Genomic DNA, 14,447 nt, shown 5'->3' on the forward strand with positions numbered 1-14,447 from the left:
ACAAAATCCATTAAACATTTACTCCTAGCTTCAGGATTAACCCCAGCTTTCTTTAGGCCATTAAAATTATTACCATTCAAAAAAGACGGAGGTTTTCCTGAAAAGGAGGCATTTGGCCTCAAGACTGCAACACAGAGACCCTGCCTGCTTTCCAGCCTTCTGCTCTGCAGAATTTAGATGTGCCAGCCACCCATAATCATGTGAGCCAAATCCCTAAAATGAAGCCCCCTTGTCTCTCAATAGACTACCTGTCATTTCTGTTTCTGTGGAAGATCTTGAGTAATAAAGCAGGAATCACAGGGTCAGAGGTCACCCTTGAATTAACTGTGGAGGCGCCTGGAGAGGCTGCCCCCGCTCAGGTTCTAGTGGAAGCCGCAGAAACCTCGGTCTCGGGGCTGCATGGCCCCTGTGTACTGCCCACTCCCCACCCCCTGGTCACCTGATGTCTTCCCCCCTCCCAGGCTCCTCATTTAGGGGCCCTTTGTCCTCAGACTAGTTCCAGCACTTTCTCCTGGACCAGTTCCCCACCTCCCTGCCAGGCCCCCGGATCTCAGCCGCACAACTCATGAGCAATCACAAGCAGCTCAGAAGCAAGTGGTACAATATAAAATTTATTATAAAACTTCAGCAAATATAAATATCCAGGTGCCCATTCCACACAGAGCGAGTGGCGGGGCAGGAGGAGGAAGGGTAGCACCGGCGGGCAGTGGAGTGTCAGGGGCTGTGTGCAGCCTGCACCCAGGAAGGCTGGCCTCTCCGAACGGGTCTTACAAAACAACTAAATTCATGGAAAAAAAATCCCAAAACAGCACAACACACGGGAAGGAAACCTGGGGTTCTGCGGGTCACCACATCAGCTGAGGACATCTGTCTGGGTGGGACGGCCACAACCTCATCAGGGCAGCAGGGGTGTGGCGTGATGGTCTAAACTCCAGTAGAACCTGAACGTCTGTCATCTGAGAAGCATGAAGAATGGGTTGGGATAGAAACGCTCGCTTGCAAATAGCTGACAAGGGTGACACACAGGCTACCAAAGTTCTGTTCTCCAGGCGTGAGTCTGAAAGGGACGGAAGCACTGTGGCATGATTTTGTGTTTCCCGTTTCCAGAAGCAAAGTCTCAAATCAGGACATGGAGGCCAGAGTCTGGTGTCTCCCTGGCAGGGCAGATGCCGCTTAGAGGGGACACCCAGTTCTTGTTCCAGAAGCAGGTCTCAGCAGACAGCAGCTGGGCTGCTGCGGCGGGAAGAGGGGGCCCTGGGGACGCCCACCTCCCTGGGAGCTGTCCCAGCTGCTTCTCCAGAGGGAGGCCGCTCACTCCAGACCCGGGGAAGGGGCCTCTGCGGGCCCAGGGGGGCCGGCACACTTGGCGGCAGAGCTGCTGTCCTTACTCCTAATTCCATCACCTTCTTTCTCCAAAGCACCACCCATTTAGCGTTTAGCAAGTTCAGCTCAGCTCCTTCTGTTTTTCTGACATGATTCATCTCAAGTGCACGTGATGAGCATGCGTCCAGGTCTGTAGAGTGGGCCTCCTGCCCACCTCCATACTTCATTGAACAGGTGTGTGCACCTGTGCCCAGACAGGCATTCAGAACCACGGTTTGCACGAGCACACACACACAGACACACACACACACTCTGTCCCGTCAGACAGCCAGACACAGCTCTCCTTCTCCCACTTCCGTCCTTCTTGGCTGCTTTCCATGCTCCCTGCATGGCTGATGTGGGCTGGAGATGCAGCACCTCGTATTCTCCGCCCTGGGAAGGGGCCCCCGCCGCCGGGGACTCACAGGTTGGTTGTGGAGCACGTCTTGCAGCACCGCTCGCCGTAGAACTGGTGGCTGCACATCCTGTGCTGGGGGACAAGAGAGCACCAGGGGAAGTGGTCTCTGCAGGTGCCATCTGAAAAGCAGAGGACACCGCGTTAGCCCGGGGTCCCGGGGGCCGTGGCTCTGAAGCAGCGGAGGGCAGCCCTCTTGGGGAGAGGTAGCTGTGTGCCGGGGGGGGGGGCTGTTCCCCCAAGACCCTTCTTGGAAGGCCCCTCAGAACCGAAGTGTCCTCCCTCCTGTGCTACCCCCACCCACGGAGTGACTCTGGTGATGACGGCCTGGCCGCGTTCAGTTGTTCTCTTCATACCAAACTTCAGTTATTAATTCTCCAAAAAGGAGAGAGAGAGAGAGACAATGTCACAGACTCAAGGCCCTGAGGCCGGGGCTCTCTACCAGTGGGCACCCCACTTCCTCGGGCCCATGAAGGAACCGCTCCAGAAACGTGACAGCCGTGCCCTGAAAAGCCACGGCCAAGCCGAGGGGCTCTGGACACTCACCTGTCTTCTCTGCGATGGGGCAAAAGTGGGTGTTGCAGGCCAGGGAGGCTGCGGGCTTCTGGTGCAGGAAGCAGCCCAGGGCTGGCCGGCCCCCCGCCAGGCACTGCACGGCCCTGGTCTGCACGCCGCCCCCGCAGCTGGCCGTGCACTGTGAGAAACACACGCACAGGGGTCAGCCTGGGCTGCCGGGGCCTGGGGCACCCCCTGTCTCCCGAGCTTCACCCGCCCCCCAGACTCCTCAGTAATTATGGGTGAGCTGACCAGGTTCTGGATCAACAGGGGGCCAGTACCAGAGTCTGAGACAGTCAGTCTCGGGGGTCCACAGTGTGATGATCACAGGGAAACTGGAGCGTATCTGGGGGGTACCATGGTCGCTCCCCGGGCCTACCCCTGGGTCCACACCAGAAAACAATCCCCCTTCATGGGAGTCCATCACCTGGGCACCCTCTCGGGACTCTTGCTGGGGAAAACCTTGACAAGCCAACTCCCACGGAGGTACCATAAAACCACGTTCCTCCTATATCCCAAGTTCCCGAGCCCTGGATGCCTGCCTGGAGGCGGCCACACACGCAGCCTGGGCTTGCTGGCATCCTCCTGCGGGCATGGCTCCGAGGCACGCAGGCCCTGGCGCTGTGAGGCAATCTAGCACAGCGGGGCACGAAGGAGCCCATGGTCAGGCGACCCCTCCCTAGCTGGCCAGGCTCCCCCGGACAGACCATGTGAGCGGGCCCATCTGAGCTCCACAGTGGGCAAGACATCGGGGGACGGGCCACCTGAGAGACGGGGGAACCGAAACCAGCAGGCAGTGAATCTGTCCAAAGAGGAGCTCCTTGGAAGTCTGGACCGAATTATGTAAATTATGCTTAAACCAGGTTCCTGTTTCAAAGATGCCAAGGATGTAGGCAAGCGGGGAGCACCTGCCAGAAGAGGGGTCAGACACCATGGCAGGTATCTGGTGCGTGGGACGTACGCGACTCCCTGGCTTCCATGCAACGGTAGACGGGTCTGAACGGAACTGGGCATGACAGCACGGCGCAGGCTGCTTGCCAAAACGTATGGCACGGCCAGGAGACAGTGACCACCGGGGCCACCCACGGGCATGCCGGGGGCCCATTCGAGTGCGTGAGGTCAGCAAGCCCTGGGCACCACTTCCCAGCGGACGTCAGCCTGCCAGTGAGCAGCGCCGCCCTCCTGCTTCGTTCCCAGGACCCGCTGCAAGCAGAGCCTCCCGAGGTGGCGTTTTAAAGTCCCTGGGGGTAGGGGCTCCGATGCAGCAGGTAAACCTCTTCGTCGAGTCCGAGTCCTGGAGGGTCATAAGCCGAAGGAATTGTTCTTTCTTTTCCCCTCTTTAGATAAAGGACGGCCGGGGCCCTGGCGGGGAAGATGCAGGACTAGCTGATCAGCATGTGGGTCTGGATCGTTTCCGAGGGGCTTGCCCCTTCTCTTCAAAACCAGCTTCAGCTAAAGCCCTCAACGACTTAGGTTCAATATACGACTGTAGCAATCAGGAAAACAAAACAAAACAAAACAAAACAAAAACAACAACAAAAAAAACCCAAACCCATTGTGGGCAGATCCCAGTCTGGCTGCAGAATTAGCAGGCTCACCCAGGATGGAGCAGACGTTTCCTACTGCCTACTGCACCCATCTGAACGTTCCGCAGCAGCACAGTCACGGCTTTGCGCTCTGCCCTTCGAGCCCCTCCCCGGCCAGCACGGCGGAGACCTTGAGGAACGCGGGCTGCCCTGGCCCAGGCTCACGGCTTCCCACGGGTCACATCTGCATCTGTATGCAGCCACGACCTCTCTGCCCCCAGCGGAGGCCCCGTCATCAGCAGCAGCCGGGCAGATTTCCAGCCTCGCTGGCGACATGTCTCATCCATGTGTCTCTCTGTGGCCATCATTTTGCACCACTTAAAATCATTTGGAAGCGACTTGATTCTGTCACAGACTCATTTATTCACAATGGGAATCGCTACCTCCCCTGTACCAGGCACCGATCCAGGCACGAGATACCAAGTGCTGGACACAAGCGACTTGCCCGTCTTCGGGATTTACCGCCCCTACTCAAACTGGGATCCTTCACACTTCGTGAAGAGACTCCAGGACTTGGATCTGCAGGTCAGAGCTCATGGCCTCTTCCTCAACTTGATGGGGTTTCACTTGAGCATTTCAGGAAATTGGAAATGGGGACCTGCGTTGGTCTGTCGACCTACACACGGCGACAAATGCCACAGCCACTGTCCAGACCGTTGGCTGCTGGCCTCACCCCAGGTCAGTGGCTCTCAGAGCCGCTGTGCCAGCAAACCACCTGCTGGACTCACCTCAAACCTGGCACTTCAGCAGCCCCAGTGGAGCCTGAGAACCTGCATTTCTAACCATGGTGCTCAAGCTGCGGGTGGGGCCACGCTTGCTGGGCCACAGCTCTAGGGGACAAGAGCTGTGTCGGCAAAGGTCCTTGCCTCCAGAGCCGACTCCAGTCACATCTGACAGAGCGCATGGAGCTGGTGCATGGCGTGACGCGACCAGGTGAGCCAGCCGTCTCATAAAGGTGCCCGTGTGTGGCCTCGGCGGTCACTGTCACCTGGCGGCCACACGGACTGCTCCTCCTCACCCCCCAGCCCACTTGGCTTACTTCTGCTCATCTTCTCGTGTCCCTGCTGCAGGTGTGGGAGGGCCCTGCACCCTGACTCTAGGGGAGCCTCTTCTTGCCTTACAGCCCCTGGAGGGCAGCCACCGCCCAAACTCCCCAGCAAGGACGGCCTACAGGTGTGCAATTCTGGGTCTGTCTGCTGAGGGGGCAGTGAGGCACCTGCAGCTGCCAGGGTGAAGCAGGAATGTCACGCCCTGAAGAGTGTCCCTGGGCTGCTATCCTCCACCGCCACCAGGCTCCTCAGGTCCCCGGACCCCTCTGTTGTCATCCTCCACACGCCTGCCTCCCTCAACCGGGACCTGAGGTCATGCACAGCTGAGCCAGGGCTCTTTTTGGGACTGCTCTTTCCGAGGATGCCCCACCCCGAGGTCAGCAAGTAGGGTCTTCTTGCCATTCCAGGATTATACAACCTTGTGGAATGTGAATGTGACAGCACCTCCTGGGAGCCCTCTGTGCTGCCCGCCCTCTGAGACGGCCCCTGCGGGTGTGTCTCAGACTTCCTGGGGGTCTGAGCGGTGACCTGCTAAGCACACATTTTCCAGAACACTAAAATCCTGAAAACCCTCTTCCTTCTGGATTTCATCTGTTTCAGGAACAATCTCCGTGTTTCTAGGGACATCTTGCACCCAGAGGTGCTACGTATGCTCTGAAGAGATGAGTGGGAAAAACTGATAATCACTTAGTGGTTAGCAAAAATGCAAAGAGTGCAATTTTAAAATAATGTCTGCCTCTGGGTTTGTTTTAAATGACAAGGATTGCCTTTCTGTGTCATTGGCCCTGATGGCAGAAGGCTGGTGATGCCTGCCATTTGCCGATGCTCTGGGTGGCTTGATTCAAAGGCCAATTCCCACCCCCTGCATTCACGGGACCCATGACTGCCTCAGGGCTTCTTGCAGGGGGAGGCTCATCTCCCAAACTCAGGTCCGGCTAGGAAACAAACCCACTTTCATTCCTGAGAGTCAGAGGTCTCACACCTTCCTTGTCCCCCTTGATATCACTCCCCTCCCAGGAGACCCACCAACGCTTCTCCCTTTGTCTCCTTCCTGGGGCCCTGCGGGCTGTGCTCTCTTTCCAAGTCTGCAGCTCTGCCCACCAGAGCGCTCCCCACTGTCCTGAAGACCAAGGTCCACTCAGGTCAGGGGGGAGAGAGCACAATCCTCAAGGGCTTCACCATTACAACCTCTGCTCTAAACATAAATGCAGCTGGGAGTTTGTGTACGGATTTAATGGCCTACAAATAGAAACTCTCTCCAACTCGGGTGGCTCGTGCTGTGACCTTAACCAGCACTGCCAGCAGGAAGGTTCTGGTCTCCCTGGCCGCCACCCATAGCTGCAAGACAGAGAGAGCAGGTCAGGCAGTGAATTCTTAGAGGTGGGTAGGCAACTGGATAGAAGGGGGCAGGGAACCTGTGTATTGTGTGTGTGTTTGTGTTTGTATGACTGTGTGTGTGCATGCCCATGGGTGTATGCTCATGGGGGTGCATGCCTGTGTGTCCATGCTTCTTTGTGTGCATGCCTGTGTATGCATGCCCGTGTGGACATGACTACATAAGTGCATGCCTGTGCACGTATGCTCACACGTGTGTATGCTCATGTGTGTGCATACTTATGTGTATGCATGCTTGCATATACTTGTGTGTGCATGCCCATGTGCGTGTATGCCTGTGTGTATGACCATATGTGTGCATGCCTATGTGTGTATGCGTGTGTATGTGCGTGCGTGCATATACCTGTGTGTGTGCATGTGCCTGTATGTGTACAAGTGCATATTGTTTGTGTACATTGTATACCCACATGCGTGTGTGTGTTTGATACGACTTTCATACAACCGTAGTCATAACTGCCATATCGATCATAAGCGACATAGCTCCTTGCCTCTCAGAACCAATGGGTTTCTAGGTCATTTGTGCATAGTCCTGCTGAAGAACCCCCAGAACAAGCCAGGGCTCCCACATTCCAGCACTAAGGACACACTCTCATCTCCGTCATGTAGAATCAGACAGTCCAACAGGTGTTCACATGTAAGCCATTCTCAGAGCAAATCAACGTGTGAACCACCTGACACTAAGCCCAAATGACCAAAACGATTTCAATCAGTCCTACCAGGCAACCCACCATGAAATGCGGTGATAAGCAAAGCCATTTAAGTCAACAGAAACCCTACAGATCACATAATAGAAACCATGGTCTTTTGACTGTGACAAGAATAAACCTGTCTGGGGGCAGAGTTCAGCCAGGCACTGGCCATCCATTACAGCCTGACAATTTCCCACAGTTCGGGGCGCGGAGTCTCAAGTACCAGCGCTTATAGCAAACATAACCCTTTGAGTTATTACTGCCAAGAAGGTGAAGTCTCAGAATGTAGTAGATGAGTCACCCAGGATAAAAACCTCAGGCGGCTTCTGTAAACATGATTCCTTAGACAAACACATTAAATACTTCAAAAAGCTACACAAGATGTATTTTAGGCTTTAGGTTTTAAATGAAATGCTGATAAACTTTGTTTTCCTAAATTTTCCCAAGGTCTCCACATTATGTACCGGGGGCTGAACGCTGGCTCAGGAGAGGCTGGGGAGCTGCGGCGGCTTCAGGAGCCTCAGTTTCCCCATTGACAGAGGAGGAGCGGTGTCGGGAACCACCTCTACGTGTCTCCGACCCACACCTTCCGAGGGACAGAGTACAGCCTCTGCCCCAGAGACAACTTGATTCCGCTTCTTTGCTCATCCCTCGCTTCCTCTTGCTGCATGGACTGTGTTCACAAGAAAATTAAGGTGCCTGCCTGGGAAAATGTGGCTGTTGATGCATTTTGTCGACTTAACATAGAAAATGCTTGGGAAGGATATAGCTCACACGCCCCTGCTCCGACCATTTCAGCTGAACAGTTTCTAACTGAACTACTTAGGGGAGAGGGGCTCATCTATTTCTAAATGCAAGTGCTTGGTCAGGTTGAAGACCCGCAGAACCAGCAGCAGGCTGGGACGCAAGCAGCGGGGTGGGGGGCACACAGAGGCTGGCTGCCACCACACACCTATCCTCCCCACCCCTCCGTCTCCTCTGCCTGCAGCTCTTTTGAAAGAGGAGAGAGTCCAGGCCGGGCTGCCCCGTGCACATGAGAAAGCTCCTTCCCGTGGTTCTGCTCCTCTGGCCAGGCCAACAGATGAGAGATTCAGAAAACGCTCCGCTCCTGCTCGCGGGGCCGGGCCGAGGTGAGCATCCTCTCTCCTGGGCACACCAGCATCACCGGACTCGTTGGGGTCTGGCCAGTGGGCCTGGCTCAGGACGCCTGGGCCCCACACACCCCTCCAGCCTGGGTGCACCCTGGAGCCAAGAGCAGCAAGGGCAGCAGATGTGCGAGCAGTGAGGGGACCTGGGACAGGCGGGAAGCAGAGACCACGTCCGAGGAGCAGAACCACCGGCAGGGACGGGAAACAAGCCCCAGGATGAGGACGGCCAGGAGTCCAAGCAGGAAACAGGGCAACGTGAGAGGTGGTTAACACACCACCAGCAGAATTCTTCCCTAGAGTGGAAGGTGGTGTAGACAGAGGTGGGGTGGGGGCATGGATGAGCTCCCTTGTCCTGGGCTGGCCTCGTCTGAGGGCCCGGGCAGGCCTGGACAGCCGGGGGCACTGCACCCCCTTCCCACGTGCACGGCCTCGGGGTTACCGGGGTAGACAGTACCGTCACCGACTTATTCCAGATCTTGTCCTTCTTCCCCATTCACACTCACCCCCGGGGAGGTCTGCTCTTACATAAAATAAAATCACGTTCGCCCACACTTAATCGGGTGACGATTTAGAACATGGCATGTGGGCCCCAGAGCCCAGCCTTGGAGAGCTGCACCCACACCTGGGAACACAGGCTCCGCACCTACTCTGGAGATAAGGGTTGGGAACTGGCTCCGTGGGTTCAGGGGGTACGCCCCCTCCTCCCCCCGCAGAAAGTTCTCTACCTACACCAGGAGCCAGCTCCCAGAGCAGGAGGCTCTGCTCACCCACTCCGCGGGCCCCGAGTGCCAGCCTACCTGAGACCAGGGTGAGGCAAACCAGCTGGCTCGAGGGGGGCCTGCGGCTGTGTGCAGGGGGTGCCGGGGGCAGGGAAATGGGGTGCAGGTGCGCTCCAGCTCCACGCTGGGCCGTGGCAGGTGCAAGCACTTCTTGGAGACCAGCTCTCGATATTTCCCAGAAACATGTTTTTCAGCACATTTTAAGAATCTTTTCTGTGTTCCTCTTTCACAGGTAACAGAGCACTAAAAATAAAAACAGAAGACGTGAGTGAACCACATTTCTTTGCTGGCGGCTGTCTCTTTTATAGCATCTGAGAGTCGCACTGTCTTCTGATTATATCAGCTTGAATAGTAATATAAGTGTAAAAATTCAATGAAATGGCATTTTTTGAAGGCATTGCTCTTGTAAAAAGGAGGATTTTAAGGCGCAGCATTTTGGGAGATCCGTAGGGGCAGGGCAAGCATACACGACGGGAGTCGTCCCGAAGCTGTCATTTGAGAAGTTGAAACGCTGGGTTGCAGCTGATGCTGGAATGTGCAGAAATCTAATACACATGGACGAGAACAAATGCCAGGGCTCCAGGAGTAGCACCGTTCAACCGTGGTGCGATGCTGGCCCCCAAAGTAGGGGCAGGCGGAGGACTCCCAGGGCTCATGACGCACCTTCCTCAGAAGGCTGGCTCAGGGCACAAATCCATTCTTTCCCCACCAGGGAGTGCTCTGAGGCCGGGCTGTCCCTCATGCCGCACAGGGCACGGGCACAGGGGTCCTGGGCAAACCATGAACAGCGAGCCTGGCCAACGGCTGCAGTCACAGCATAGTTGCAAGCGATGCACACTGCAGCACCACCAGGCCGGGCTCTGAGGGTCTCAGGAGAGAGGTCCCGGCTTCAGACACTGCCGCCTCGAGCTAGCGGAGTGGGTGGTGCTGAGCCCAGTGATGAATCCGCCTGGCTCAGTGTCTGCAGATCACATAAACGGAGGAGCCCGGTGTGTTTCCGCACCACAGAGGAGATGGCCCTGGGAGGCTCCTCTCTGCTGCTGCTGGGAGAAACTGGCGTGTGTGCGTGCACGTGAACTGTTCAGGGTGGAGACTTTCCACCTGGACACCACCCGCAGATTGCATGGCGCGGTGGCTTCCTTCCTACAGGCTCAGCCTTCAGGGACGCGCGCAGAAAGAGATGTCACTCCTGACGACAGTGCGGCTCAGTCCTCGGAGACACCTGCCCTCCCGTGTCCCAGGTGGGAGAGAACGGGAGTCCCTGGTTGGCAATGGCAGGCTTCCTCCGGTGAGCCAGCGTGTTTTTATTTTTCAGTGTCTCCGCAGGATTCAAGGCCCTGCTTGATCGATCTATCCCGCCCTCCTGAACAAGGCCTCACCGAAGCTGTTGGGGGGAGAGCCCAGGTCGGCCCCCGAGGGGAGTGGGGCTGGGGAGCCACTTCAGGGGTGCAGATGTGCATCTCTGGGACTGCGGTCTCCCAATACCCTGTGCAGAGGTGTCCCCGCTGTGTGCGGTGCTGCTGTCTCTCTGTAGGGCGTTACCTTTCTGATCTTACTGTCACCTCCACCAATGAATTGTTGCACGGGGTGATTAAGGAGATACCCTGGCCCTCAGGGTGCTGTAGAGATGCAGGGACCTGGGGGTGGTGTACCAATGACCCCTTCCCAGGGGAGGTGGCACTGGGCACGGGCAGCACTCTGTGCGCACCCTCATGTGGGGCCCCAGCCTCACTGGGCCCAAGCTGGTCATGTAATCTTTACCAGTCACACTTCCAAAAGCTTCCAACCAGCACACAGGACATCCGTGCCAGCGAAGCCAACAGAACAGATTCTTCCCAAAATGCAACCACCGTCCATGGAAACTCGTCTGGGGAAATGGTCCCCTGTCTCTTCCACCTCCTTCCTGGTCGACGCTCCAGGAGCACTGCCCCGGGAACGGTCACAGCTGTGCTGGGGTTACCTGGGCCCCCAGGACCCCTGCCAGCATGCAGCGCGTCCCTCACTCGTCCTGCCCTCAACACCGAGTGATGCTGCTGGGCGACCTGCTTGACGGAGGGGATTGGAGAGTCCCAGGGACGCCGGGACACGAATGCTGTGAAGGAGCTGGAGCCCAGAGGAGCGACTTGAGTGGAGGGAAGCAGACTGGAGGAAGAGGAGCGGGAAGCAGGGAGAGCAGGGGCGGGGAGACAGCCCCGGGGGACAGCCGGCCACGCGGTTCCGGCTGGACCGGGCGCACATACCTGGGACCAGGCAGACAGCAGCCATTGCAGCTTCTTGTGCTTGTGGCAGCGCTCCAGCAGGCAGACTTCGTGGGTGCGGGGCTTGGGCTCCGAGCTGCACACGGCATCCGGCAGCAGCTGCGCCCTGGCCGAGGGGTTCGTGCTCTTACAGGCCACCGACCTCTTCCTCCATCCCTTCCCGCAGGTTCGAGAGCACTGCAGGGGAAGAAACGGGCAGCTCCCAGCAAGGAGTGCATGCGACTGAGCCCGGGGGTCCAACCGCAGGTCTTGTGGGACCAGGTGAGAACCCAGCTCTGCGATCCTCAGGAGGAGCCCACCCTGCCCCCGTTACCTCTGCCCAGGGCCCGGTGCTCCAAGCAGGCGGGCAGCTCTGAGTGTTGCAGGCCTGTTGGCTGGAGGGCACGGGCTGTGGACACAGGCTGGCTGCCACCCGCTCTGACACGTAGTGTACCCGTCGTGTGCACTGGACGGGCCGGCTCTGAGTGCCCCCGCCGCACGTCCGGCTGCACGCACTCCAGTTCCCCACTGACCAACTGGGAGGAGACAAAGACGTCGTTGAGGGGCACCACCTTTCCAGCAGACACAGTGGCACCAGTCCCACCAACAGCCCACGGGCACCTGGGTATTTCTAGTTGCTCTCCAGGCCTGTCTGGTCCCTGTTGATTCTCCCTGCCTTGATTAGCTGTCCTGGTTCACCTGCCGTTGAAAATGACCGTCCTCAACCCATTCTGTTCTTCCCTCCAGCTTGGTTTTAGGTGAGAAATTCCACACATGTGCAAAAGGAAAGCCCCGTGTGTCCCCATCCACCCGACTTCAAGAATCTTCAACTTAGGCCCCAAACCCCATAGCATGCTGAAGCAAATTCCAGATGTGACCATGTTTCAATAGGCATCTCCAGAAAATGAGGATTCCTTGGTTTTTAAAACATCACCACAATACCATCATGACATCTAAAATATAAACCACGATTCCTTAATATCATATTATTCATATTATTTTATATTGTATCAATTCATATTGTATTTTTCAGTATCATATTATTCATTAATATCATAATATTCAGGGGTTTTGTCCCCAACCGTATCATAGACATCCTAACTGCTTGTTAGAGTTCAGAACCAGTTAGTCCACACTGTGCGATGGGTTGGCAGGTCTTTCTTCTCCTTTCCTCCATAGGTTCTTCCTTAATCTATTCTTCTATTCCATTTATTGGCATCAGAACCAATACTGCTCAGCTTGCTGAGTCTGCACAACTCTTTCTGATCATCACATGAGTTTGCAAATTATACCTCTGTGGTTCCACTTAACACGTTCCTCTGTCCTCCCCACTTTTATCTTAGCAGCTGAATCCAGTGGCTTGAGAACATTTAGGTTCTACGTATGTATGTATGTATGTATGCATTTCTTTTTTAAAAAGATTTTTTTATTTATTTGACAGAGAGAGAGAGAGCGAGAGAGAGCGAGAACACAAGCACGGGGAGTGGCAGGCAGAGGGAGAGGGAGAAGCAGACTCCCTGCAAAGCAAAGAGCCCAATATGGGGCTCCATCCCAGATGAACTGAGCCGAAGGCAGATGCTTCACCGACTGAGCCCCTATGGATGTATTTCTGGTATGATGGCCTCAGGCGTGATAACTTCCAATAGGAGGCTCATAATGCTTGGTCATCTTTCTTTGAATTTGTCAGAAGCTATAGAGAGTCTCTCTCAAAGTAACCTTTTTTAATTTTCTTTTCTGAGAATTAAAGTGTTTCTTGTTGACATGCATGTCGGTAGGCTGATGGAGGTGGGATGGATCCATCTAGGCTCAGCCTGCGGCACCACGTTGGGTATCAGATAAGCCTGCAAAGGTCAACAACGCTGCCTGCTGGCTTTGCACAAGCCCATCTGCAGGAGGCCCTACGATGCACTCTCTGGGTGGGGGTCATTGGAGGCAGGAGGGACAGAGGGTGAAATGTGGCCCAGGGACTAGGGTTCCTGTGATGGGAAGGCCTTGGGCTCCCCAAGGGTGGCAGCCCATTGGTCTCTCAGAGGACATGATGAGTCTCACTCGTATTTGTCTTCCTATTCAGGGCATTCAAGCAAACACCGGGAATTTGGCAGGTGACTTTGGGACCCAAGGGGCTCCATGCTGGTGGTTGTGAAGAACTGCCATGAAGGGCAAGGAGAAGCCATGGGTTCCTCACTCAGCCAAGTCGGCATGCCTGTCCTGCAGCGAGGAGCACAGATGGCCAGCCACGCTTCCTGGGGCAGCATCTGTGAGCCTCTGTCCCTTGGGATGCTCCTGGGGGCCACAAAAGGAACGCCGTGTCTCCTCCACAGCTATTCCTGGTGTGACTTAATCCAATAATGGTTTTCTTCTGAATCGTGGGGTCAAACAGAGGATTTGTGCCCTGATTTATCCTTTGGCTTTGTGACACACACACACACACACACACACAGCACGCTGGACCCTGACAGTCACATTCGGGTTAAGCCACAGCCGAGAATGCCTGGTGGAGAGCCCAAGAGACACCTCTCAGAAACACCCCGTGCCCAAGGGAGAGAGTCTGTCAGGACCCAACAGGGACCCAACCCATGCAGAGAGGGATGCAGCGCAGAAGACATGGACTGCCCAGAGGACCACTGGGATTGCTGGGTCTCTCTCGCAGCGTGTGTGCACATTTTTGTTTATAAACAGAGGTGAGGGCTGGCAATATATGCAACTTCCAAGTTTGTCATTTTAAAATGTGTTATGGAGCCTACTTAGGATTAAAAACCAAACAAAACAAAACTGAGAAAGTGTTAGAGCCAAGAGGAGCCTAAGAATACACAATCAGATAGAATGAGAAAGTTTCCTGAACCAAGAAAAGAACAGTAAGTAGAAACTAAGAAAAACTGAGTAACCTTGGAACTTTAGTTAATAATGTGTCAATACTGGTTTATTAATTCTAACACAGGCACCATAGTAATGTAAGATGCTAATAATGAGTGAATTGAGGGTGTGTGTGTGGGAGCAATGGAGACTATGTAATACTGAACTACCCAGTTTTTCTAGAAATCTAAACTGTTCTAAAAAGAGTCTATTAATTATTTTATGAGTTAATTATATTTCTGTATTTGAGTAATAAAGAAGTGGCTTACATGGTAAAGCTTCTGTAAATGTGTTTTCAGACTCTCTCTGGACCAAGGTGTGGTTGGGAATACCTGTGGGCCAAAGTATGGAAATACCTAAAGAAGGAACCAAGGGCTCC

At 55.2% G+C, this 14,447-nt stretch overlaps 1 protein-coding gene across 1 annotated transcript in view; it reads right to left on the bottom strand.

The window, feature by feature from the left end:
• Positions 1–591: 591 nt before the first annotated feature.
• The window catches only part of ADAMTS16 (ADAM metallopeptidase with thrombospondin type 1 motif 16), a 149,810-nt gene continuing 135,954 nt past the window's right edge, over positions 592–14,447 (bottom strand). The window contains exons 19-23 of the mRNA XM_038583954.1: positions 11,550–11,751; positions 11,219–11,413; positions 8,997–9,221; positions 2,324–2,471; positions 592–1,852 (exon numbers count right to left, since the gene is read on the bottom strand). Of these exons, the coding sequence (XP_038439882.1) occupies positions 1,644–1,852; positions 2,324–2,471; positions 8,997–9,221; positions 11,219–11,413; positions 11,550–11,751 (979 nt within the window). The 3' untranslated portion in view covers positions 592–1,643. The remainder of the gene's footprint in view (positions 1,853–2,323; positions 2,472–8,996; positions 9,222–11,218; positions 11,414–11,549; positions 11,752–14,447) is intronic.

The sequence above is a fragment of the Canis lupus genome, chromosome 34 (assembly GCF_011100685.1).
Source record: "Canis lupus familiaris isolate Mischka breed German Shepherd chromosome 34, alternate assembly UU_Cfam_GSD_1.0, whole genome shotgun sequence".
NCBI classification, from domain to species: domain Eukaryota; kingdom Metazoa; phylum Chordata; class Mammalia; order Carnivora; family Canidae; genus Canis; species Canis lupus.